Source organism: Mobula birostris, chromosome 1, assembly GCF_030028105.1.
Source record: "Mobula birostris isolate sMobBir1 chromosome 1, sMobBir1.hap1, whole genome shotgun sequence".
NCBI classification, from domain to species: domain Eukaryota; kingdom Metazoa; phylum Chordata; class Chondrichthyes; order Myliobatiformes; family Myliobatidae; genus Mobula; species Mobula birostris.
The window spans coordinates 165,852,135-165,878,379 of record NC_092370.1 but is presented as its reverse complement, the minus strand read 5'-3'; the positions used below and the strand labels follow the sequence as shown (position 1 = coordinate 165,878,379).

General features: G+C 44.6%; 1 protein-coding gene across 1 annotated transcript in view; it reads left to right on the top strand.

The window, feature by feature from the left end:
* LOC140208363 (C-type lectin domain family 18 member A-like) overlaps positions 1–25,087 on the top strand; it is a 62,651-nt gene extending 37,564 nt beyond the window's left edge. The window contains exons 5-12 of the mRNA XM_072277013.1: positions 664–785; positions 7,737–7,844; positions 9,646–9,738; positions 12,732–12,838; positions 18,354–18,483; positions 18,901–18,997; positions 21,827–21,918; positions 23,255–25,087. Of these exons, the coding sequence (XP_072133114.1) occupies positions 664–785; positions 7,737–7,844; positions 9,646–9,738; positions 12,732–12,838; positions 18,354–18,483; positions 18,901–18,997; positions 21,827–21,918; positions 23,255–23,283 (778 nt within the window). The 3' untranslated portion in view covers positions 23,284–25,087. The remainder of the gene's footprint in view (positions 1–663; positions 786–7,736; positions 7,845–9,645; positions 9,739–12,731; positions 12,839–18,353; positions 18,484–18,900; positions 18,998–21,826; positions 21,919–23,254) is intronic.
* The last annotated feature ends 1,158 nt before the right edge of the window (positions 25,088–26,245 follow it).

Below are 26,245 nucleotides of genomic sequence, written 5' to 3'. Positions count from 1 at the left end.
ATCTTGCCATTGCGCTTAACAGAGATATCAATGAATGGCCTGTACCTGTACTATACTGAGCTCTCTTCAAATGACACCGCACGGTAAATGGGGTTAATGGTATACAGAACGCCAAACAATGTGCTGGAAGAACTCAGCAGGTCAGGCGGAATCTGTAGGAGGAAAGGAATCGTCGATGTTTTAGGCCAAAATCCTGCATCAAGACTAAGTACAGAGGCTAGATGTCCAGTATAAAGAGAAGAAGGGGAGTGGTGATAAGGTTTCTGAGGAAATTGATGGATTGAGGAGGGGTGTATGATGAATGGCAAGGCGGGGGAGCAGGGGAACTCAAAACGTCGACATTTCCTTCACCCCCCCCACCTCACTGGTGCTGCTTCACTCACTAACTTCCTCCAGCAGATTGTTTTAAGCCCCATATTCCAGCATCTGCAGTCTTTGTGTTTCTCCAGCATAGGTGTTACCGACCTCTTTTTGTACCCTGGACCAATATCATTAAGCAATGGGTCCACTTGGGAACCCCTGATCTAGCAATTTACATTCATGGACTCTTTCCCCAATACTTCAGCTGCATCCCATACATCATCCTGGGTCCCAGGCTGCAGTTTTGGAATAATGGTCTAAACTCCACCATGCCTTCTCTTATTGGCATTCTTCCTGCTTCAGAGGAAACTGGGAAATCAACGGGAGAACAATCATTCCGTATAAAGAAGGACCTTCGTGCTCACTCTGCACTTCCCGCATGTCAGGCTGTTTCAAATCCTGGGATCACCATGGAGGTCTGTGTGGTGAGTACTTATTACCTGTCGTGCTGTCAGCAGTCCAGTACGGCCCTTCATTGTACCAGGTTTTGTTCTTTTGTCCTGTCATTGGCAATGTGCCAGAGTGTTTGATGCTATGAATCACTCTCAAGCAATCCTCATAGCCAGCCTTGTTCATTAAAGGAGACTTGAAGGATGAGTGTACAATGCGGGCACTGAACTGTTGTCAAATTAAATCCTAAGCAGAGTGTCACCTGAACACTGGAGTGTTTGAAAGAAAACTGTTAGGATCAGAAACAAATTTCACAAATTTGCTTGGCAAATTTAACAAATTTCATGACATATGCTGGTGATATTAAACCTGATTCTGATTCTGAAATTCTCATGTCAGGCATAGTTTGTGGGGAGAGAAACAGAGACAATGTTTTTGGTCCAAGATCTTTTGCCAGAAGTGAGTGTTTCTTCCTTTCAAAAAAGTAACAGCAATTTGTAAATTGAGTCCTTCTCTTCCATTATGATTAAAGGCTTTACACAACTCCCCCTGTATCTTAAAGTTTTCATCCCTTCTTAAAGATTCCCCTTCACTTTCAAATTTCATCAGGCAAGGTTACTCTGACTTGAAGGCTTTATACACCAGATTTGTATTATCAGTTTAGCAATATTACGCTTGAAAACATCCCTTAAAATGTTACCAATGTGTTCATTATTTGGAAGATTTTGTGTACCCTTCAACCATCAGGTTCCTGAACCAGTGTGGTAACTTCATCCACCCTAATGCAAAACTGCTACGACAACCTATGAATTCACTTTAAGAACTTCACAACTCATGTTCTCAGTAATGATGTATGTATCCATCTGTCTGTTTGTTTATTTTTACACATTGCTATTATTATTATTTGTTTCATTTTCATATTTGTCCAGTTGTCTTCTTTTGGTTATTGGTTGTTTGTCAGTATTTTGTATGTCGTTCTTCCATTGACTCTATTTTAGTTCTGCTGTGAATGCCTGCAAGAAAATAAATCTTGTGATAGTATATGGTGACAAACAGTATATGTACATTGACGATAAATGTACTTTGACCTTTGATGTTAGATTATCCACAACCCAATTTTCCAAGCCTCAGCGTTCCTAACAGTCACCTCTACACAAGCTCCACCCAACTCCACCCCTAATCTTCAATTCCAAAAGTCTTAACACAAGCTTTGTTTTGTTGTCAAAATGCAGTGATAGAATTGTGATTAACAGCATAGTAAATGTAATATGCAGCGGGCTGATTTAATGAACGGAGCTTAAGTAAGAGTTTTATTTATTTTCTGGATCTGGAGATACAGAAGTGAATGCTGGACAATGTCGGAGCAAAATGAGGGCAGACTCGAAGCTGCAGATATGTGTTTTTTGAGAAGATTGATGAAACTATTGTGGAAGGACAGAGTAACAAATGGGAAAGTGTTGCAAAACGCCAGAATAAGAAGAGAGCTGCTATCTTCAATCAGGAAACTGCAGCTGGAATTTCTGGGACATGTACTGAGGAACGAGAAGCTCGAACATCTTGCAGTGACGGGAAAAATTGATGGAAGAAAAAGTCATGGTGGACAGTGCACGATATTCATGAGTTATATCAAGGGATGGACAAAAGTTTTGAAGAGCTTATTAGAACTTCTCGGAAAAAAGACCATGATCATTCATGTCGTACGACACGGCACATAATGATGATAATGGGCCTTTATCGACCAATAGATTTGCCCTTGAGAAGCGGTGGTGAGCTGTCTACACTGCCGTTGTTCTGGTAAAGAGACTCCCACTGTATTGTTGGAAAGATGGTTCCATGGTCAGACCTAGTGATGCTGAAGGACTGGTGTTATATTTCTAAGCCGGAATGATGCACAGTTTGGAGGATAACCTGCAGTTGTTGGTATTCCCATGCACCTGCTGCTCTTGACCTTCTTGATAGAGGCTGCAGACTTGGGAATTGCAGATGGAATATTCTGAATGAATTTCTACATTGTGTAGACTTTGCACACTGCAGCAACTATGTAGAGTTTGTAGAGCTACCGGAGCCATGGGTGCTGGGTATGCTTCAGGCAAGAAGCAACTTGATCCAGGATGGTGTTGAGCTTCTGAAGAGTTTTCCAGGCAAGTGGAGAATATTCTATCACACTCCTAACTTTTGACAATGGAGGGGTGTTTGGTGGCCAATTCTAACCAAACCAAATTGCCGCTGCTGGCGACCCCCGTGGATTTGTTGTACTTGTATGATGCGCCCTCAGCACCAATAATGATTGTTACAAAAGTCAAACCCTTTATTCAAGCCTCTATTAGCAATTGGCAAACATATGAACTTGAAGCAATGGAACTTAAGCATACCCAAGTGTAAGTTAAGCATAATAGAGCGGTCAACAGAAGATATGATATCTGTTGGACCCCAGCTGCAAACTGCCACAAACAAAGCATGAAGATGTAACTTACTGCCTTCGCTTTGACCATGCCCCCAATCATGTGATTAGTTACTGTAATGAACATAATAAATGCGCAACGTAGAATACACTGGAGATAGAGAACAGGTGCATGGCTCCTACATGGTGTTGGGAGGTAGATCACTCACCAGAGACTATCTAAGCTCTGACTTGCTCTTGTAGACACAGTTGTTATGGGGTTGGTCCAGAAGAGTTTCAGGTCAATGCAGTAAATATTGATGGTATGGAACTTAGCTTCAGTAATGGCATTGAACATCAAGGATAGATAGTTGGTCCTCTCAATTGGAGACGTATGACTCTGGCACTTGGGTGTTACTTACCATGGGTTAGTTCATGTCTGAATGTTGTCTGGGTCTTGCTTCATGCAGCCATGAGCAGCTTCATTGCTGAGGAGCTACAAAAAGGAATTTAACAATGTGATGAAAGAATTACAGGCATATACTGAATTCAGTGAACTCTGACATCGTAACCACTTCTGATACGTGGCTGGAGGATTGGGCAGCACAGGAGTGTAGTGGTTAGCAGAATGCTTTACAGTTCCAGTGTCCCTGGTTCAATTCCGGTAGCTGCCTGTAAGGAGTTTGTACGTTCTCCCCGTGACCACATGGGTTTCCTCCAGGTGCTCCAGTTTCCTCCCACAGACCAAAGACAAACCAGTTGTAAATTGTCCCGTGATTAGGCTAGGGTTAAGTAAGGGGTTACTGAGTGTCATGGCTCAAAGGGCCAGAAGGGCCGATTTCAAGCTGTATGTTAGTAAGATAAAAGATAAATAATAAATATAAAAGATAAAAGATAAATAATAAATATCCTGGGTTTTAACATCCACAGAAAAGGTAGGGGAATTAGAAACATAGAAACAGAGAAAACCACAATACAGGCCCTTCGGCCCACAATGCTGTGCCAAACTTTAAAAATTACCTAGGGTTACCCATAGCCCTCTATTTTTCTAAGCTCCATGTACCTATCCAGGAGTCTCTTAAAAGACCCTATCATATCTGCCTCCACCACCATTGCTGACAGCCCATTCCACACACTCACCACTCCCTGGATAAAAAAAACTTATCCCTGACATCTCCTCTGTACCTACTTCCAAGCATCTTAAAACTGTGCTGTCTCATGTTAGCCATTTCAGCTCTGGGAAAAAGCCTCTGACTATTCACACCATCAGTGCCTCTCATTATCTTATACATCTCTGTCAGGTCACCTCTCATCCTCAGTCGCTCCAAGGAGAAAAGGCCAAGTTCACTCAACCTATTCTCATAAGGCATGCTCCCCAATCCAGACAACATTCTTGTAAATCTCCTCTGCACCCTTTCTATGGCTTCCACATCCTTCCTGTAGTGAGGCGACCAGAACTGAGCACAGTACTCCAAGTGGGGTCTGATCAGGGTCCTATATAGCTGTAACATTACCTTTCGGCTCTTAAACTCAATCCCACAGTTGTTTAAGGCCAATGCACTGTACGCCTTTTTAACAACACTGTCAACCTGTGCAGCGGCTTTGAGTGTCCTATTGACTTGGACCCCACAGTCTTACCATTAATACTATATTCTGCCATCATATTTGACCTACCACAGTAAACCACCTCACACTTATCTGGGTTGAGCTCCATCTGCCACTTCTCAGCCCAGTTTTGCATCTTATCACTGTCCCGCTGTAACCTCTGACAGCCCTCCACACTATCCACAACACACCCAACCTTTGTATCATCAGCAAACTTACTAACCCATCCCTCCACTTCCTCATCCAGGTCATTTACAAAAATCACAAAAAGGAGAGGTCCCAGAGTAGATCCCTGAGGCACACCACTGTCTACCGACCTCCGTGCAGAATATGACTCTTCTACAACCACTCTTTGCCTTCTGTTGGCAAGCCAATTCTGGATCCACAAAGCAATGTCCCCTTGGATCCCATGCCTCCTTACTTTCTCAATAAGCCTTGCATGGGATACCTTATCAAATGCCTTACTGAAATCCATATACACTACATCTACCGCTCTACCTTCATCAATGTGTTTAGTCACATCCTCAAAAAATTCAGTCAGGCTTGTAAGGCACAACCCGCCTTTGACAAAGCCATGCTGACTATTCCTAATCATATTATACCTCTCCAAATGTTCATAAATCCTGCCTTTGAAGTAAGACTCACTGGGGTATAATTTCCTGGGCTATCTCTACTCCCTTTCTTGAGTAAGGGAACAACATCCGCAACCCTCCAATCCTCCGGAACCTCTCCTGTCCCCATTGATGATGCAAAGATCATCGCCAGAGGCTCAGTAATCTATTCCCTCACCTCCCACAGTAGCCTGGGGTACATCTCATCCGGTCCCAGAGACTTATCCAACTTGATGCTTTCCAAAAACTCCAGCACATCCTCTTTCTTAATGTCTATATACTGAAGCTTTTCAATCTGCTTTAAGTCATCCGTCCAATCACCAAGATCCTTTTCCGTAGTGAATACTGAAGCAAAGTATTCATTAAGTGCCTCTGCTATGTTCCCCAGTTCCAAACACACTATTCCACTATCACACTTGATTGGTCCTATTCTCTCACGTCTTATCCTCTTGCTCTTCACATACATGTAGAATGCCTTGGGGTTTTCCTTAATCATACTCGCCAAGGCCTTCTCATGGCCCCTTCTGGCTCTCCTAATTTCATTCTTAAACTCCTTCCTGCTAGTCTTATAATCTTCTAGATCAGTGGTCCCCAATGCTGCAAAGCGTGTGCTACCGGGCCACAAGGAAACGATATGATTTGGCAATACGAAATGATATGAGTCAGCTGCACCGTTCCTCATTTCCTGTCACGCACCGTTGAACTTGAACACCCCCCCACCCCCGCCCCGTCAGCTGGTCCGCAAGAATATTGTCAATATTAAAACCGGTCCGCGGTGCAAAAAAAGGTTGGGACCCCTGTAACTCTCATTACCTTGTTGGTCGTGGCCTTAATTATTAAGGGTGTTATCCTTTGAATAACAAGAGGATTTAACAATGCAAGGCACAAGCAAAGACAGTTGAGTAGAATTAGAGAAATAGAAATTGAATTACGCTTCAGAGTTTGAGAGCTGTAAGATAGTATAATGCATATATTCAAAGATTAGACAAGCAAAGATAAATGGTTTTAATGGAGACTATTTTCTCAATGAGACAAGTTGGGACAAACTGAAAAGTAGGATAGATTTTTAGTAACAAAATATACCAAACACAGTCATGGGCAGGCTATACTGAATTTGGTAATGAGCGGTGAACCTGGTTTTCTTAATATTCTAACAGTGCAGGAGTATTTATGTACTACTCATCATAATATTGCTGAATTCAATATAGTGTTTAAAAGAAAGAAATTTGTAACAGGTAACAGAAATCGAGATTATAGCAAGACTGATTTCAACCCCACATGACATACACAGTCTATTTAAATGAAACAATGCTATGCATGGGTATATGATGCCAGATCAGCAGAGTATTTCGAAAGAACATTTGATTCAACATCGAAGGAAGGGCAGGAAAAGAACAGCCATGGATATGCAAAAGGCAAGAATCAACAGAAAACTACAAGGAAAAGCATGAATAGCTCAGGTTATAAAATTGTTGTACAATTACTGGAAATACAGAGAACGAAGTGACATGGAATACAAGAGATTCTACAGATGCTGGAATTCCAGACTAACACACTCAAAATGTTGGAGTAACACACACAAAATGTTGGAGTAACACACAGAATCCAGAGTAACGCACACAAAATGTTGGAGTAACACAAACAATCCAGAACAACACACACAAAACATTGGAGGAACTCAGCAGGTCAGGCACCATCAATGGAAAAGAACAAACAGTCGATGTTTTGGGCCAAGACACTTCTTCAGGACTGGAAAGAATGGAGAAAGAAGCCAGACTAAGAAACTGAGGGAGGAGAAGAACTACAAGCTAGAAGATGATAGGCAAAGCCTGTGACATGGAAGATGTGTACAAAAAGGAGAGAAAGAACTTACAAGGAGTATTAAACTCAGTGCCCTTTGTGTAGGAGTTATAGTACAGAAAAGAAGGGTGTTAAGTATTATGGCCCCTTTGAGATCTGTTAAGAGTGATGTTGTGAATGACATTAAGGAAACACAGGTAACATTCGAGGGAAAAGGTAGGATTGTAAGGAAGCCAGTGTTGACCCGGGCTAGTTTGGCGAAACCTCTGAGAAGTATTGCACCAGAGCTGAGGCATGTCAGATGCAATGTCGTACCATAGCTCCTCTGCCTTTACAAAGACAGTTAGAAAATCTCAACAGTGTAGGAGCAGGGGAATTTGACCAACATCATTAAGACAGATAACACAGTGATTAACACTTTGCTGTTTTGGGGAGCATACTGGACATAAGTTGCAGCAATAGTTCTGACAATACAAGAATGACTTCAGTTAAGAATGACTCAATTGATGATGAAGGAACTTTGAATTTATGTAGCACCTACCACAACCCTGTGATATTTCCAAAGTTATCCAAGAAATCTTCTCTTGCAGAGGTGCCAAGGAACCCTTGTCGGATGAGCTGTGGTAACAGAGGCCAGCTGAACATGAGCTCGTGTCGATGCGAGTGCCTGCCAGGGTTCACTGGAAGGTATTGCCAAGGTAAGAGAAATGGCGAAGAGGGGCCCAATTTTCTCTTTAGATGGTGCAAAAGGGTTGTGCAGTGGCTGTTGTTTCTGCCTCACTGTTCTCGACACCTGGATTCAATCCTAACCTTTGATAGTACCCACTTGAAACTTGCACATTCTCCCTGTGGCCATGTGGGCTTCTCCCACGTGCTGCAGTTTTGTCCCACATCCCATGATACACTGGTAGGTTAAATGACTAATATAAACTACCCCGAGTATAGGTAAGTGGCAAAATAATCAAAGGGAAATCGACGAGCACGTTAGAGAGAATAGGACTGATGAGGTTGGCTTGCTGAGAGCCAGCATAACCTGAATGAGGCTGAATGGCCTCCTATATTGCAGTAAACAAATAGATATGTGTTTATTTTCATCATTTCACAACCCCAGGATCATGGTAAGCTCCTTAAGTGAAAATTTCATTTCACTGTTAAAGAGTAGGAAACTCTTACTTTGAACTTGGTCAGATCCTCCAAGCATATTTATGATAATGATTCGGTAATTGATCTATTGGTGACAACTGATGGTGAAAGAATGGTTGAACCCAGAGAGGGCTTCGTTGCTGTTCTAAGTGAAAGCCAAGGGATCTTTTGCCGTCCAGCTCCAGAGAGGTGTGAGGCCTCAGTTTAATGTTGTATCAGCAGGCTCATGGAACACGTCCACCTGCAGATTCCCCTCCAGTTCGTGCACCATCCATACCTGGAAAAGCTGGGGTCGCCTGTTGTGTCCGGTGCTCTGATGTGTCCTCTACATTGGTGAGATCCATTGTAAATTGGCCGGTGGGGGGGGGGGGGGGCTGTTCCATCGAGCACCTCCCCTCCAATTGTCAAATGCAGAACCTCCTGGTGGCCAAACATTTTAATTCCCATTCCCATTCCTGTGCCAATGTGTCGATCCATGGCCTTCCCTTGTACCAAGATGAGTCCACCTTCAAGGTGGAGGAGCAACACCTTATATTCCATCTGGGTAGCCTCCAACCTGATGGTATGAATTTTGATTTCTCCTTCCGGGGTGAACAAATTCCACCCCCTCCCCTTCCTCTATTCCCCACTCTGACCTTTCACTTCTTCCCTCCTGGGTCCCCTCCTCCTTCCCTTTCTGCTGTGGTCCACTCTCCTCTCCTATCAGATTCCTTCTTCTCCAGCCCTTGACCTTTCCTATTCACTTGGCTTCACCTATCACCTTCCAGCTAGCTTCTTTCCCTCCCCCCCCACACCACCTTATTCTGGCATCTTTCCCCTTCTCAGTCCTGAAGAAGGGTCTTGGCTCGAAATGTCGACAGTTTACTCATTTCTGTAGATGCTGCCCAACCTACTGAGTTCCTCCAGCATTTTGTATGTGTTGTTTTGGATTTCCAGCATCTGCAGGCTTTTTTCATGTTTGTCATTGATATCCTTTTTATTGTTCTGAAACTCCCTCCCCAGCTATACTGTGGGAGTACCTTTTTCGAAAGGACTGCAGCTCAGAGGCAAGTGGGGGTGGGTAACAACACTGACTTTGCCAGTGCTATCAACATCTCGAGAAAGTCAGGAGATTATCCTTGTATTTCTGGATACGGCCATGATTCTGAACTCCTCTGACTCCAAGTACTACCCACCATATGTATCTGATCCGAAATGTTTAGTCTATTGATTGGACTTGAAAATAATAAAACTTGACAGAAAACGGTTTGTTTTGCTGGAATTTGGCTGATGTTCAGGGATCTGCCCCTAAATGAGTGGGAATAAATGGAACTATTGCGGGTCTCCCGTTACTCTGGTGCCTGTCCTTTCTCCCAGTCAGGTGCAGCCTGCAGTGTATTCACGGCAAGTACAGAGATGAGGAGTGCTCCTGCATTTGTGACGTGGGATATGGCGGCGCGCTGTGTGCGGGTGAGTGCTGACTTGTTCACAGCAATCTACAGACTGAAGAGAGATCAAAACTGACAGAGTGACTTGCAGTGATGGACACCTGTCAATCAGCAATTGTTCATGAGTGGCATCTGATTGGACACAACTCAACTGTTGGGCCCAGTGTCGCAGTATGTGCGGGTTTAGTTTCAGCGTTTGATTAGAGTTACACCGAAGTGTTACAAAAGCCAATAGAATGGTTTAAGGTGGAAAGTTGAGGTTATGCTTAAGGATTAAAGTAAGGCATCGGGGTAGTATTAGATGTTACGATTAAAAATTAAGATTAAGCTTGGGTTTTATCATTACAGTTAGAAAGTCAGGCGCTTATGTTTGAAGGATTTTAGGAGATGGGTTTCAGATTTGGAGTGATGCTGTGTTTTAAAGGTTTTGGATTAGGGTCTTAGTTTTAGAATTATTGTTGGTTTTAGAGGTTAGGGATAACTCTCAAAAGGCTCTCTCTATGTCACTGATTTAAAATAAGCATCAGCTGACGTGTATCCCTTCATATACAGTGGATTCTGGTTATTTGGGACACATTGGGATTAGTGCATTTTGGCCCAGTTAACTGAAGTTTCATGGAAATAGTTAGAAAGGTATAAAAAAGACAAACTACTGTTTAACTGAGTAACAAACAATGTATTTATATGAAATACAGAACAAATTAGAACACATGCAATACTACTACAGTAATAGAAAATTGTGTACTAGTTCCTAAAGTTATTGGTGAAGGAATTCGTCCAGTGTACGCTGCCATGTAGGGTAATTTTTTTGACTAGTTCATATATTTTTGTGGCACCTTGGCAGGGGTCTGAAATTTTTTAAAGTCAAAATTAAAAAATAGAACTATCAAATATCGCTGCTTTTTGAATTGGCGTCTGCCAGCCAAAATGAATACCATAACACAAGCACACACAACTGATACTATTTAAAACCTGTTTGCTCTAAGTATGGTGTAGCGTCTAATAAAGGGTGTTAGGCAACTGTCTCCTGTCCCAATTAAACAGCATTGTGTCCCAAATAAACAAAGGGGATCCCACCTATTTTCTTGTTTGGTTTTTGTTCTTTAAGAATTGTCCCTAATAAGCAGCTGCCCCAGTTAATAGGAATTCACTGTATTCCTGGAGTCCTCTATTTGCTAGTCCTGATTAAGGTCTTGGCCCAAAATGTTGTCTGCCTGTTTCCCTCCATTGATGCCCGAGCTTCTCATTCCTTCAGCTTTATTTGTGATTTGCTGCATATGTTTGGGGTGGTTTGCCATCATGAATAGACCAAGATCATGGGCACGGCAGAAAAGCTCTGTTTGTAGACTGTGTAAGACTCCTGTCCATAATTCCTTTCACTCCATTTGAACTAGTAGTCAGCGGGCCTCTTCACTGTTGCCCTTAAATGTGCTCACTGAATTAGAAGTGCTTGTCATCCTGCAGTGGAATGGTTGGTTCCCACAGAGCTGTTCACTGAATATTGTATTCAGAATGCAACAGCTCTGAGCCCAAGGTAAGGAGGACTGTGGATAGTCAGTCATTCTTTTCCAGAAGGTCAGTAACTAAGCTGTACTAAAATAAAATATTAAGAATTCTGTTTGGAGACTGGAAAATTAGGAAAACGAGGAGCATCTCCCTCCTAAAAAAAATGTGGTAGAGGAACATACAACTGCAGCATTTGAAATACATTTGGATAGGTACATGGATAGATAAAAGTCTAGTAGACAGGACAAACACAAAGTGCAGGGGGAACTCAGTAGGTCAGAAAGCATCTATGGAGAGGAATAAGCAGACCATGTTTTGGGCCGTGATGCTTCATCAGGACTTAAGTTTTAGAGCAGGGTTCCCAGCCTTTTTCTGTGCCATGGATAAATACCATTAAGCAAGGGATCCATGGGCCCCAGGTTGGGAACCTGTTTTAGAAGGATATGCAGGCTACTAGACAAATGCAGAAGACATCATGTTTGGCATTGATGAGTTGGAATAAAGGGCCTGTTTTCATGATTTGTAACTCTTTGACTAACTCTAGCTAAAAAGCTATTAGGCTAAGTACAGACATAGTTTCATTTTTCCCATATCTGGGGATAGCGGTATTTTCTCAGATGGGAGAACGTTCCTCTCCAAATGAAGGGTCTCAACCCATAACGTCAACTCTCCCTTTCCCTCCACAGATTCTTCCTGACTCATTGGCTTCACTCACTCCATCACTGAACTATTCCCATGACCTATGCACTCACTTTCAAGGACTCTTCACCTTGTCCTCGATATTCATTTCATATTAATTATTATTATTATTTTGTACTTGCATTCTTTTGCACATTGATTGGCCATCCTGTTGGGTGTGGTCTTTCATTGATTCTATTATGGTTTTTTATACTTACTGAGTATACCCACAAGAAAACAAATCTCAAGGTTGTATATGGTGACATACATGTGCTTTGATAATAAATTTACTTTGAACTTCCTGGACTGTTTTTTGTGTTGACTGTCCAACCTTGCTGGCTTATTGCAGTATCTGACTGCTGGCACCAGAGGGCCCTCAGCGAGCACTGGCTCTGGCTGGAGACAGCCTGTGTGACAGCTCCTGCTGTCAATATTTAGCAGGAGGACAGTCAAACATTAAGCAGCTTTCTATTTGCCATCTGGTGCAGAGTGTGTCAGGCAAGTTAACAGAGCAGTAAGTAGTTGAATGAATGCATTGCAATAAGGCTAGCATCACGTCGTCCAGCAATGACTTGCATCCTCAGATGTATTACTAGTCAAAGTTTGATTGAGCCATATGACGAGAGGTCAGGACTGTGGACAAAAAGCAAAGCCAAAGGCCTGGGCTGTAAAGGGCAGAGTGAGAAGTTTTATTTTAAAATCCAGAGGACTGAAGGTACAGGCATCACTGATGGAGTAATAGGGCATTCATTAGTGGCTTTACAACTAGGCTAAAGGGAAGTTAAATTCAGGGACCTCAGTATTAATCAGTGCCTGGCTTTCCTTTCCCAGAAAAACTGGAGTTTCCATTCCACACCTGTGACATGCGGATTGACGGCGACTGCTTCATGGTCTCTCCAGAAGCAGATACTTACTACGGAGCCAAGCATAAATGTCAGGTAACAGACCTGAATAAATCAGAGACAACATTGTCTCAGGAAAATTTTGTATTTAGCCGCCTAATCTCTCTCAAGATGTGATTGATGCAACGGTGCGGAGGGAAGTTGTCTAACAGGAGTGTTTGATGAGATGGTGCAGAAGGACCAATGTTTGATGGGATAGCTTAGAGGGAGCTTTACTCTGTATCGGACCAGTGTAAGGTAACTAGAAGTGTTTGATGGGACAGTGTAGAGGGGGCTTTACATTGTACCTAACCAGTGCCTCAGGATTTCTGATGGGACAGTGGAAAAGGAGATTTATTTGGTAGCTAGCCTTTAAAAAGATGGTTCTGTCTTAATTCTGCTCATCTGACCTGGAATTTTTAGTGGTCAAGTGTTGTCCATTTTTTCTGCTGAGGGAGGTCTCCACCATCATCCTGGTAGTGGGGTACATTCCACCCCGGCTGGCGTCAGGCAGACACTGGTGGAGTTGAGCACCTTGATCAGCACCCACAAAGAGCACTCCTTGATGTCTTCCCTATCGTTGAGGGAGATTTCAACGAGGCCAGCTTGAAGAAGTGGAACCTGAGGTGCCACCGCCATCTAGAATGCTTACTGAGCCATCCCATGCCCACACTGTGAAAAGTCTGATCACCTGGCCGTATTTCTACACCCGGCATATCGGCAGAGACGTTGACTGCAACACCAGTTGTGAGGACAAAGAAGGTATGGTCAAGGGAGGTAGAAGAGCACCTACAGGTCTGCGTTGAGTCAGTGGACTGGGCAATATTCAGGGATATACCACAGTTGTCACTGACTTCATCAAGACCTGTGTGGGTGAGTGTGGATGTCCTTTGAGAACATACCGGACATACACAAACCAAAAGCTGTAGCTGAATCAGTAGTCTGCTGAGGGATAGTTCTGTGGCATTTAAGACCAGTGATCTAAAACTATACAAGAAGTCCAGGTACAACCTACGGAAGGCTATTTTAATAGTAAAACAACAATTCCGATTGAGGTTAGAGATGGAATCAGATGTACGTCAGCTCCGGTGGGGTTTGCAGGCCATTATTTCCTGCAAAGTGAAACCTAACATCGTGAATGGTTGTGATGCTTCACTCCCAGATGAGCTCAATGCCACTTATGCACACTTTGACAGGGAGAATAAAACATGAGTCCTGATGAAGGGTCTCAGCCCGAAACGTCGACTGTGCTTCTTCCTATAGATGCTGCCTGGCCTGCTGCGTTCACCAGCATTTTTTGTGTGTGTTGATAAAACTACACCTGTGTGAATCTCTGCAGCATCTGGTGACCCTGATCTCTGTCTCGGAGGATGATGTCAGAACATCTTTCAAGAGGGTGACCTCTCGGAAGGCATCAAATCCTGATTGTGCGCTCAAAACCTGTGCCAACCAACTGGTGTGAATGTTCAAGGACATTTTCAGTCTCTCACTGCTGTAGTAGGAGGTTCCCACCGCCTTCAAAATGGCGGGAATCGTGCCAGCGCCCAAGGAGAGCTGTCAACGACTTTTGCCCAATTGCATGCACATCCATTGTGAAGAGGTGATTTGAGAGGTTGGTCATGGCCAGGATCAACTCCTGCCTAAGCAAGAAACTGGACCTGCTGCAGTTTGTTTATCTCCACAACTGGTCTACAGCAGATGCAGTCTCAGTGGCTCTCCACTTGGCTGTGGATCATCTGGACAATAGTAATTGATTATTGATTACAACTAGGTGTTCAACACAATCATACCCTCATTTCCAATCAAAAAGCACCAAAATCTGGGCCGCTGTACCTCTCTCTGCAACCAGTTCCTTGACTTCCTCACCAGGAGACCACAGTCAGTGTGAATCAGAAATAACATCTCTTCCTCCCTGACAATCGACACTGGTGATGATTGCTTATCCCACCACTGTACTCTCTCTACACCCGTAACTGAGTGGGTAGGCACATCTCCAACGCCATCTATAAATTTGCTGATGACGTATCTGTTGTTGGCAGAATTTCAGATGGTGGTGAGGAGACGTACGGGAGTGAGACAAGATCAGCTAGTTGAGTGGTGTCGGAACAACCTTACACACATTGTTAGTAACATCAAGGAATTAATCGAGGACTTCATTCAGGGAAAGTCAAGGGAACACAAACTAGTCCTCAGCGACGGATCAGCAGTAGAAAGGGTGAGCAGTTTCAACTTCCTGGGTGTCAACATCTCTGAAGATCTAACCTGAGCCCAACATATTGATACAATTACAAAGAAGGCACAACAGGTCCCATATTTCATTGGGAGTCTGAGGAGACGTGGTGCGTCACCAAAGACTCTAATATATTAGATTTCTACAGATGTACTATGGAGAGCATTCTAGCTTGCTGCGTCAGTGTCTGGTGTGGAGGAGCCACTGCACAGGATTGAAAAAAGCTGCAGAAGGTTGCAAACTGAACCAGCTCCATCATGGGCTCTAGACTCCCCTGCGTCAAGAACATCTGCAGAAGGTGATGCATCAAGAAGGTGGCGTTCATCAGTAAGGACCCCCGTTACCCAGGACATGCACTCTTCTCATTGCTACCCACTGGAACACCACACACTGCCTCTCCAGCGAGAGCTGGCCATCTGAGGGAGGACGGGCAGGTGGCTCAGGTATTAGCAGCTGCTGTCTGGACCTATGAAGTCAAAGTCGAGTTTATTGTCATATGTACAACAACATGCTTTTACAGGTGCAATGAAAAACATTCCCACAGCTTAGTCGCTGGCACCTAGAATCAGATATACAATGTTCCTGCTCTATCACTTTACACTTGATACTGTGTGGCTAAATACAGCTCCAATGCCATTTTCAAGTTTGCTGAGGACACTACTGTCGTAGGCCAAATCAAAGGTGGGGACGACTCAGCATATAGGAGGGAGATTAAAAATCTGGCTGAGTGGTGCCACAACAAAAACCTCTTACTGAATGTCATCAAGACCAAGAAGGTGATTATTGACTTCAGGAAGAATTCAGAAGGTGATTATGGATTTCCTTGAGCCGTACCTCATCGGAAGATCAGAGTTGGAGAGGATCAGCAACTTTAAATTCCTCAGTGTTATTATTCCCGAGGACCCGCCCTGGGCCCAGCATGTAAGTGCAGTTACAAAGAAAACATGACAGTGCCTTAACTGCCTTAGAAGCATGCGAAGATTTGGCATGATATCTAAAACTTGACAAACTTCTGAAGACATGTGGTGGAGAGTATATTGACTAGCTGCATCATGGCCTGGTATGGAAACACCAATGCTCTTGAATGGAAATCCCTACAAAAAGTAGTGCACACAGCCCAGTCCATCACGGGTAAAGGCATCCCCACCACTGAGCACATCTGTATGAAACCTTGTCACATGAAAGCAGCTTCCATCATGGGGAATCCCACCAGCCAGGTTATGCTGTCTTCTCACTGCTGCCTTCAGGAAGAAGGTACAGGAGCCTCAGGGCTCACACCACCAGGGTTCAGTAACAGTTATTACCCCTCAACCATCAGCCTCTTGAACCAAAGGGGATAAATTCACCCTACTTCACTTGCCCGATCACTGAATTGTTCCAGCAACCTATAGACTCACTTTCTCGATATTTATTGTTTCCTTTCTTTCTTTCTCTCTCTCTTTCTTTCTTTATTATTTCTTTTCTTCTTTCTTTTTGTAATTGCACAGTCTTTTGCCCACTGGCTGCCCGCCCTGTTGGTGCAGTCTTTCATTGATTCGATTATGGTAATTTATTGAGTATGTCTGCAAGAAAATGAATCTCAGGGTAGTATATGGTGATATATATGCACTTTGATAACAATTTTACTTTGAACTTTGAACATTCATGAGAAAAACAAGTAATGTAATTTTTTTTACAAGAAAGAACACAATTAGAACAAACATGTCCATATTAGTATAAAGTGGTCATAGTTTCGCTTTACTAATGAGGTGATTAAATTTATGCAAATTGATTCCATGGCCGAGTGGTTGAAGGAAGTAGGTGTTCTTGCACCTGGTGCTGTGTGGGACTTCGAGCTCTGTACCTCCTGCCTGATGGTAGCTGCAAGAAGATGGCATGGCCTGGATGAAGGGGATGCTTGACGTTGGACATTGTCTCGTGCAGATACTACTGATGGTAGGGAGGGATGTGCCTGTGATGTATTGGGCAGCCCCTGTACTCTCGGCAGTGTAAGTTGCTGTGCATTCAAATGGGCATCTCAGTCAGACCCAGGAGCTGGCAGATGAGGAGATCAGGCAGTGGCTGTCGAGGAATTCGTGGCCATCCCCAATCCCACATTGAGTGCCCAAGGGTAGAGAAGTCGCGTCTGAAATGAAACCAGAACTTGTGGAACAGCGTTTTCAGGTACTCTTAAAAGGGGCTACAACCTCTTGCATTCTACATATGAATGAAACATTAACATTCACAGGCAACCGGAATAGCAAGTGGCCTGGGAATCTGTCAATAAACATAGAAAGCTGTCATACCAACGGCTCTGTGCTACACTTACCATCCCAGGTCCCTGATTCCTGCTGTAAGGTGGGGAGTGATAGTTACGTACCCACACCCCACACCCCCCGCCACCATTGCTGCCAGTTCGCACAATGAATAGATCACCACGGACTCCAGGTCAGTCCATATAGGAATGTACCCCCCCCCGCCCCCCATGAAATGGAACAAGGAGTATTTCTGAAAGACAGTTCCTGTTGTGTGGAGCCAGCTCCCGATGGAGATTCTGGGGCCTGGACCCAATGAGAAATCCCAACTAAACAGGCTTCGGCCTAGAGGGGATCACCCCACAGCTGGTGATCCCACTTGATGGCCAGGAGTGATTGATGGGACAGTGTAGAGAGAGCATTGTTTTGTTTCAAACCCATGCTGTCTATGCCCAGGAGGGTTTGATAGGGCCAGGACCGTGCAGAGGGAACTGTACTTGGTTTCAAGCCACTTCTCTTTTTTAACCTTTTCTCCCCTAACTTATGCAATCCTGCTCTGGTGGTATTTGATGAAGAAGGATGCCGTATACTTTATTCCATACTGGTACAGGGTGCCGAACTGCAATCAGCTCAGATTATTTATCTGGCCTGAGAGCACTTAATGGGAAAGTAAAGTGGGTTGTTTACCCTGTATCTAACCCCTATCTGATTCGACACCAGCACTACTTTATAGTTAACTAATGCTAGGTTTAATAGAATACTGTAGATAGGCTGTTATATCTAGCTTGGCCCAACCAAGAGGTTTAGAAACACTCTTTAGGCTGGAGCCTCGTTTATAATTGACATTTGAGTGTTTCTGACATTTGCTGTTTTCGTAATGAAATAATCTGATGTTCCAAACAGGTTATATATGAGGGGAAGAAACCTCCTTTTGTTCTGATCCCGCACAGATTAAAATTCAAGTATGCTCCATGAGAAATTTTCAGTGATCTGCTAAGTTTACATCCAGCATATGGTGTACCTAGTTTGACTTGTGGCGATGCACTCTGTGCTCTGACATGCTTGCCAGCCTTTCCTGATTCATTATTATTCTCATGTTTCTGTCCAGGAGCGTGGCGGGATTTTAGCACAAGTTAAAAACCAGAAGGTCCAGGATATCCTGGCCTTCTACCTGGGGCAGCTGGAGAACGCCAACGAGGTTACCAACCCTGACTTTGAAACACGCAACTTCTGGATTGGTGAGCTGCTGGGCTGTGGTTATCTGCAGAACGCTATCCACATACTTCCATTCCATTGCTGTCATTGTCCACAGTGTGACAGCTTCAGAGAGAGTCAGTGGCAGGAGCACTGGGGCATGAAGGTTACTGAGTGACAGGGTGGGATAGTTGGATTAATAGAAGGGAGATACAGTCAGTGGCACAGTTTGGCGAGGAGAGAAGGTACTGAGTGGCAGGGTGAGAGAGAAGAATTAACACCATGGAGATACAGTCAGCATCAGAGGGAGGGGGGCTACAGAGTGAAGGAGGGAGCTAGATTAACACCAGTGGAAATTTCATCAATACTGCACGATGCTGGGGGAGAGCGATTACTGAGAGGGAGCTGGATAAAGGTGGTGATTGAATTATAGAAATAATTTGATCATTTGCTGCTTGTAGGCTTAACATACAAAACGTCGAAGGACTCATACCGTTGGGATACCGGGGAGATTCCCTCCTTTTACAGCTTTGCATTTGGGCAGCCGGATAATCAAGGGTGAGTGCCTCCTTTAATAACTCTCCATTGCCTTGAGTGAGCCGGTGGCAGCTCACGGCTCTGTGAATCATTCTGCCGTAGTCACATATTACCAAGTGCGGGCTTTGCTGTTGTACTGGGGAAAACGGAATCCCAGTGTCTAGACTGGGCATGGGCCTTCCAGTATTGTGAGACTGACAGTACTTTGCAGCATTTGGGCCAGGATCTATCCTAGTTTTAAAAGAAAAGGAACATTCAATGAAATTCAGTTCAATTGCAGTTTAATTGTCATTCAGCCATATGTGAATACTCATGACGACAGCCAAACCAGACAGCGTTACTCCGGGGCCAAGGTACAAAACACATTACCAACAGTCACACACAGCACAAAGCACACAAGGCACGTATAAGTTTAGAAAGATACAGCTATGCAATGCAAGGGGTGATTGATAAGTTCGTGGCCTAAGGTAGAAGGAGTCAGTTTTAGAAAACCTAGCACATTTATTTTTCCTACATTTACACACTTAGTCCAGCAGTCGTGGAGCATACGGATCCCTTTGTAGAAGTCGGCATCTTGGACCTCTGGAGGTGGTCCACAGCAGGGGTAATTGATAAGTTTGTGGCCTGAAGTAGAAGGAGAAGAGGAGAAACTTCAAACTTTCTGCATTTTCACTCAAAGAGTTGAACTGCACGTGCATGTAACAAGAGCTGTATAACTCATCTCCTTCTACCTTAGGCCATGAACTTATCAATCATCCCTGCTGTGGACCCCAACTGGAGGTCCAAGACGCTCTCGTTACGTGCATGTGCAGTTCAACTCTTTGAGTGATAATGAAATTAATAACTCATCTCCTTCTACCTTAGGCCACAAACTTATCAATCACCCCTGCTGTGGACCACTTCTATAAAGAAGGGATCCATATGCTCCATGACCGCTGGACTAAGTGTGTACATGTAGGAAGGGACTATGTTGAAAAATAAATGTGCTAGGTTTTCTAAAATTGACTCTTTCTACCTTAGGCCACGAACTTATCAATCTTATCAATCAATATAAGATTTCAAATGAGCCATCCAACACCACAGAAATATGCAGATGACCGCAATAGAGCTTGTCTTCTGCCAAACGAACACTGGGGGGCAGCACTGACTCCAGCCTGGGCGCCACGCCACACCACCCCTGGTGGAACGCACCGACTCCGACACCTCCCTCTTGGCGGCTGTAAACAGGCAACACTGAGGCTTGAGGCCCTGAGTTCCATTCAATGCTACAGAGAACTGCAGTCGACCACAGTAGAGCTCGTCTTCTGCCGAGCGAACACTGGGGGGGGGGAGGACAGCACAGCCTCCAGCCTGGATGCTGCAGCTCACCAGCTCTAATACCCCTCTCCTGGTGGCTGGAAATAGGCTACACTGTGGCTTTGGGCCTAGACCTCGCTATGACCAAGGCCATGCAGCTCCCCTGCTATCCACCCCTACTCATCGCCAGAAAAATCAGTGAATCGAACTTGTGGCATACCACATTAATAATGTCCAAAAAAGCTTTGCAGTCACAAGAAAAGCAACCAAGACGGTTACTCGCTATTAGACTGTAAGCCTCCTTTGACTCAGACGGCAGTATGATGCTCAGCTCCTTCATTTTCTCGGCCAGCGAGCAACTCGCTGATGGGGTAGACCTGCACTGCTTTAAGTCTTTAAGATAGCAGTATCTTGCGATCATTAAAAATACCCTTAAAAAGGACAGTGGACCTTCCGTTGACCCTATAGAAGATGCTGTGATCAAACGTGCTGCCATGCTACCAGAAATCCTATTGAGATTTAAGACTGTACTTGCAGAGGCAGTACAGTACATTGCACAGCCACCGTCATCATGGTTACATCACTTTTACAGTAATGGGATGCTCCCCTTTTCCATATTAATACAATGCCCTTGGATGGACCTGGTCTTAATTGAGCAGAATCACTGTGCAAAGCATTCACATTAGTAGAACAAAACCAATAATACACTCATGGCAGGAATGGAGTAGTGTCTGTATGCATAGTAGTTACTGTGAAGGACAAAATGTTTGTTCACAGCAATGGAGCTACCTCTGTGCATGGTGTTTACCGTCCTGGAACTGTACCTCTGCACAATATTTGCAGTAATGGAGCTTCTTACTCTATGCAGTACTAAGTTGCAGTATTTACAGTCCCTGTGTAGACAGTATGTGCAATATTGAAACAGTGTCCCATGCACAGTACTTACCACAATGCAACCCTATCTTGATGTAGAGTTTGTACAATCGTGAAGGAGTGCCAAGTACTTATAGTAATGTAACTATCTTGATGCATAATGGAACAGTGTCTGGTGCTCCTTATTTATTGTGACGGACCTGCATATATCTTGCTTGCAGTATTGTCCCTGTCTACAATGTTTACAGTAGGACGTCTGAGCATTATGTGACCATAAATGCTCTTTAGTGTGACAGTAATGTTGCTGGGCAGAGTATTTACAAAGTACTCTCACATTGTAATTGCTGTAATGACTCTCTACAATCTTAGCAGCTGTGCTTCCTTGCTCAGTACTAACTATAAAGGCCCAGGCCTTTTGTTTTAAATTTTAGCTTTTGTAGATAAAATCTTTGCAGCAATGACATTGCACAGTATCTTCAGTGATTGATGGTTCTCAGAACAGAATTACTGATAAGTTCAGTGCTTACTGTAATGTGTGTGTACGCATTGTTTGGAGCAATGGGACAGTTCACCCACCACGGTACCTACAAAAGTAGAACAGTCCCCTTAAACAGTGAAGAACCAGGGGGGACATCTTATGTATTCCTTCACTTCATCATCAAAACTCTCTTGTTTGAGCAGGTTTGGAAACTGCGTTGAGTTGCAAATCTCCAGTGCGTTTAATTGGAACGACCAGCGCTGTAAGACTCGTAACCGATACATCTGCCAATTTCGTGAGTATTGGCATTAGATCATTCACGGGACGGTGAGGTGAGGTGTGTAGATAGAGGTTTGAAGGTTTGGTATGAGGGAATATAATTTGGTAATAAGCGATTTCCAAATGCCAAGTACCTGAAATCCCAAGGGAGCTCTCTGTATCATTAGGTCTTGATATTTCACATGGGCCCAATCAATATGTAGCTCACCATGAGGTCTTTTCAATGACGTGATTAGCCTTCTAGTTGCCAAGGTCCACTTCAGTGACTCAGTTCACCTAAGTTTCTGGGTGGCCACAATCTTACTCCTTCATAATTACTTTTCTTTGCCATTAAAATGCTGTCACTAATTCACCCTAAGACAATTTAAGGGGGTTTTAAAGGTGGAAAATGAGTGGCATTATAAGGAGGCTAAATCCTCCTTTTCGAAGGAAATCTACCCTTCCAATTCTAGGCAACTGTTGACGATAAACCAGTATCTGTCCCCACATTGTGCCTAATCAGTAAGCATGTTCCTAATTGTGTGAGCATTATAGAAGTGCTATAGGCTTTAATCCATTAAGATTGTCCAGCACTTCAGCTCAGTGCCAATCTTGGCTGTTTCAGTAACACTCTTGCTTATGAGCGAATCCCCAGCGTTTGAGTTGATATGTCTACCTCTTGTGCCAAATACAGGAAACACGCAGATGCTCCAGAGCAGAATCAGAGCATCAGCTTTCCCTCAGATTATTTTTATTTATTTACGGACGTAGCCCAGAATAGGCTCTCCAGCCCCCTGAGCCATGCTGCCAGCAACCCTCAATTAAACCCTAACCTAATCATGAGACAACTCACAATAAACAATTAAAACTACTAACAAAGTCCTTCCTTCACCCCCCCACTCCCTCTTTGAGTACACCTTTGGACTGTGGGAGGAAACAGGAGCACCTGAAGAGAACCCACACCTTCCATGGGGAAGATATACAAACTCCTTTCAGAGGATGCCAGCATTGAACTCTGCACTCCGAGCTGTAATGGCGTCACGCTGATCACTACACTGCCCTGGATTAGGCGGTGTCTCTCCGCCGAGCTGAGAGTGACATACCCCACAGCATCCGGTGACCTCGTGCTGTCTCTGTTCTGGGGACGGGAGGGTTGCTGTCTGTCTTGCGCTTATTCCTCCACATGCAATGGACTAGCGCAGATGAGTGACCTCCGCAGCCGGTGAGGTGACAGTAATCAAGTTCGAATTTATTGTCATCGGCATACATGCCCAGGGCATAAGCGCCAGAAAATATTAGATTTTTGCGACAGCGGCAACAAATGCAAAGCAATGTACATGTAACATAAACCAGTAAATATTTTATGTTTCCAGGAGAAGAGCACGTCGCACTGTGGGAATGAAGGATCGAGTCAGACGTGTTTCCACAAGGGAGTAAAGAGGCCACCTTCACTTTGTTCCTGAGCTCCACTAACCACTACAGTAGTTTAGCGACTGGGGTCGTAGGTTTGCAATTGTGTTGAAAGTCAGGTTATTTTGTGGCTAATTACTGTTCCAGTCCTCTTGAAATTGGGCAGGTATTGTACTTTGGATTGTAAACCCTGTTGTTAATGTACAAGGGGACTTGTTTCAAAGGAAAGGAGTATTATGTAAGAGGTCCTGGTGTTCTTCTGATACAGGAAGCAGGGTTGCTGCAGTGCTGAGTTTAGTGATCTCCTAGGTAGAGCATTGTTAAAACCAATATTCATTAGAGTGCTAGCTCTCAGGAATATCTTGCTGATGAATACTGGGATGTTGATCACTGCCTGAAGCTTGCAACAAGGACACCTCCTGGTTTTGGCCGTGCCCGGTTGCCCAGACCCTTTCCGCAGGGAGAACAGGAGTGGAACCTGCCATGTTAGCAGATAGGTTGCCTTTTACTGGTCCGCCTTTGCTTGCCTGGTGGTGGGAGCCCCTTTTGCTTTCTTGTTTTGCTGAGACCGAGATGCTCCCGGAGTTCAAAATTCTGGAGTTTGGGTTGGGAGGACGGGAGGGTGGCGGGTGAGGTAAAGATTCACCTTCCTTCCTCCCCTGCCCCCCACTCCCTCCCTGGGTGCGTGAAAATCAAAAAAAAAATTGCAGATGCTGGCAACCTGAAATAAAAGCAAGTGCTGGAAATGCTCACGGGTCAGACAGCATTTTTGGAGAGAGATGTGTCTGGCGGGGTGAGTATACATAGCTGTACTTTGGGTTCTGCTGGGGTGGAAGCGTGTTCCTCGCCCCTTCCAGCTGGAGCTGCATTGTCATCTGCGATACATCGAAAGGGCAGGCATACTCACATTGAGAAGACTGTACCAAACCACTACTCAATAAACTAGTGAACTGAATGTTGTACAATATGTTGTATTTATAACAGGCCTCTTTAATGGTCAAAAGATGTTAAAATCTTATAAAAGTAACTGGTTTGATATCGAAAGTGGTATTGTGCAGAAATTCACCACATTGCAGCCATTTCCATCTTTACGGAAAACTGAACTGACGGTGATCGAAGTGGCAAGGAGCAGAAAGGGCCTGCCAGAATCCATTTGACCGGATATCCCTAGTCTCTTCGCCACATCCCCAAATCATGTCTATGTCCAGGACTCCACCTAATTGACTCTCAAACTCACCTGGTTAATGGCCTTGAGTTGGCACATGGCATCTGAATACATCTTGCTGTGTTGTTGCTCTGATAGAGTTATTGAGTGCAGGTGACACTGAACGAGGCCTGTAGCCCATTGTGTCCGTTCTGGTATACTGGCTACCTAACCTCATCTCATCTTCCAGTGTTTGATGGGTAGCCTGACAGGTCTTTATGTTGTTTAAATGTGGTTAAGGTTTCTCCTTCTACCACAACTTGAGGTAGTTCCAGTCCTTCATCGGTCATTAAGTGAAAACACATTTTCTCATCTTTCCTCTTAAATCACTTTAAATTTTTGATTCCTCAGATCAAGGAAACAATTCCTTCAAGTTTAATCTGTTTATGTCCCTGGCCCATCCACTCTTTCCTTATTGCTAAAATGTCCAAGTCCTGGAGATATCTTTACAAATCTAGTCTCCACTCTCTGTAGTGTAGTCATCATCCGTATAATGTGACCAGAACTGCATAAGGTACTGTACTTAAGTGGTATCTTAATCTAGAATATCCAGCTGTTCTTACATTCTGTATTTTACCTAATAAAGGAAGGTTTTCCATACGCCTTTTTAACCACTTTGGTGACCTATTCTGCTTTTAAAAAAATATAAGGGTGTGGCGACCCACTTTCTGGCACACACGAACCGGCTCACAACAGTGCGCACAGGCAGAGGGCCGGCCCCAAAAAGGGCGCCAGGCCATCTTCACCAGCAGGGGGAAAATCCCGCGCGCAGAAAGGGTCTGGGAATATGCATTCCCCACAGCAGTCCCGCCCAGGGAGGCCGAGAACGGGAAGGCTTTAAAGCAGGCCGCGAAGTTTGAATAAATCTCTTTCATCGCAACTCTAACTCACCGACTCCGTGTGGTTATTCTAGCGCTGTGTGTAGCACATCGCTACAATTGGTGACCCCGACGGCCCAAACGATATTTGGACCAGAGGTGACCAATGCCGCATCTGTTCACACAGTTTCGTTACAACTGCCAAGCTTCTGGACGCTGCGACCCCAATTATGGTTCGAACAAGCAGAAGCACAATTCCACATTCGGCAGATAACCTCGGAGTACACTCGCTACTACTATGTGCTAAGCTCACTCGACCAGGAGACAGCTGCACAAGTTGAGGAGTTTATACAGTCGCCCCCGGAGGACGGCAAATACACAGCATTCAAAGCCCTGCTCGTAAGGACTTTCGGACTCTCACGGCGCGAACGAGCACGCCGCTTAATGCACCTGGATGGTTTGGGAGACAGGCCGCCATCAGCATTAATGAACGAGGTGCTGGCCCTGGCTGAAGGACACAAACCCTGCCTCATGTTTGAGCAGGCGTTCCTAGTGCAACTGCCCGAGGACGTATGCCTGCTGCTGTCCGACGCAGATTTCAGCAACCCCCAGGAGGTGGCGGCCCGAGCAGATGTGCTGTGGAATGCCAGGAAAGAGAGAGGGGCGTCCGTCGCACAGATCACCAAGCCCCGTGCCCAACGACAGACCAGACCAGGCCCGACAGCAGAGCCTACAAAACCCGGCAACGGGAGTGAGGAGCCCAAAGAACAATGGTGTTTCTACCACCAGCGGTGGGGCACAGAGGCCCGCCGCTGCAGACCACCCTGCAAATTCCCGGGAAACGCCAGGGCCAGCCGCCGCTGATGGCTACGGCGGCTGGCCATCAGGACAGCCTCCTGTACGTCTGGGACAAGCAGTCGGGACGCCGCTTT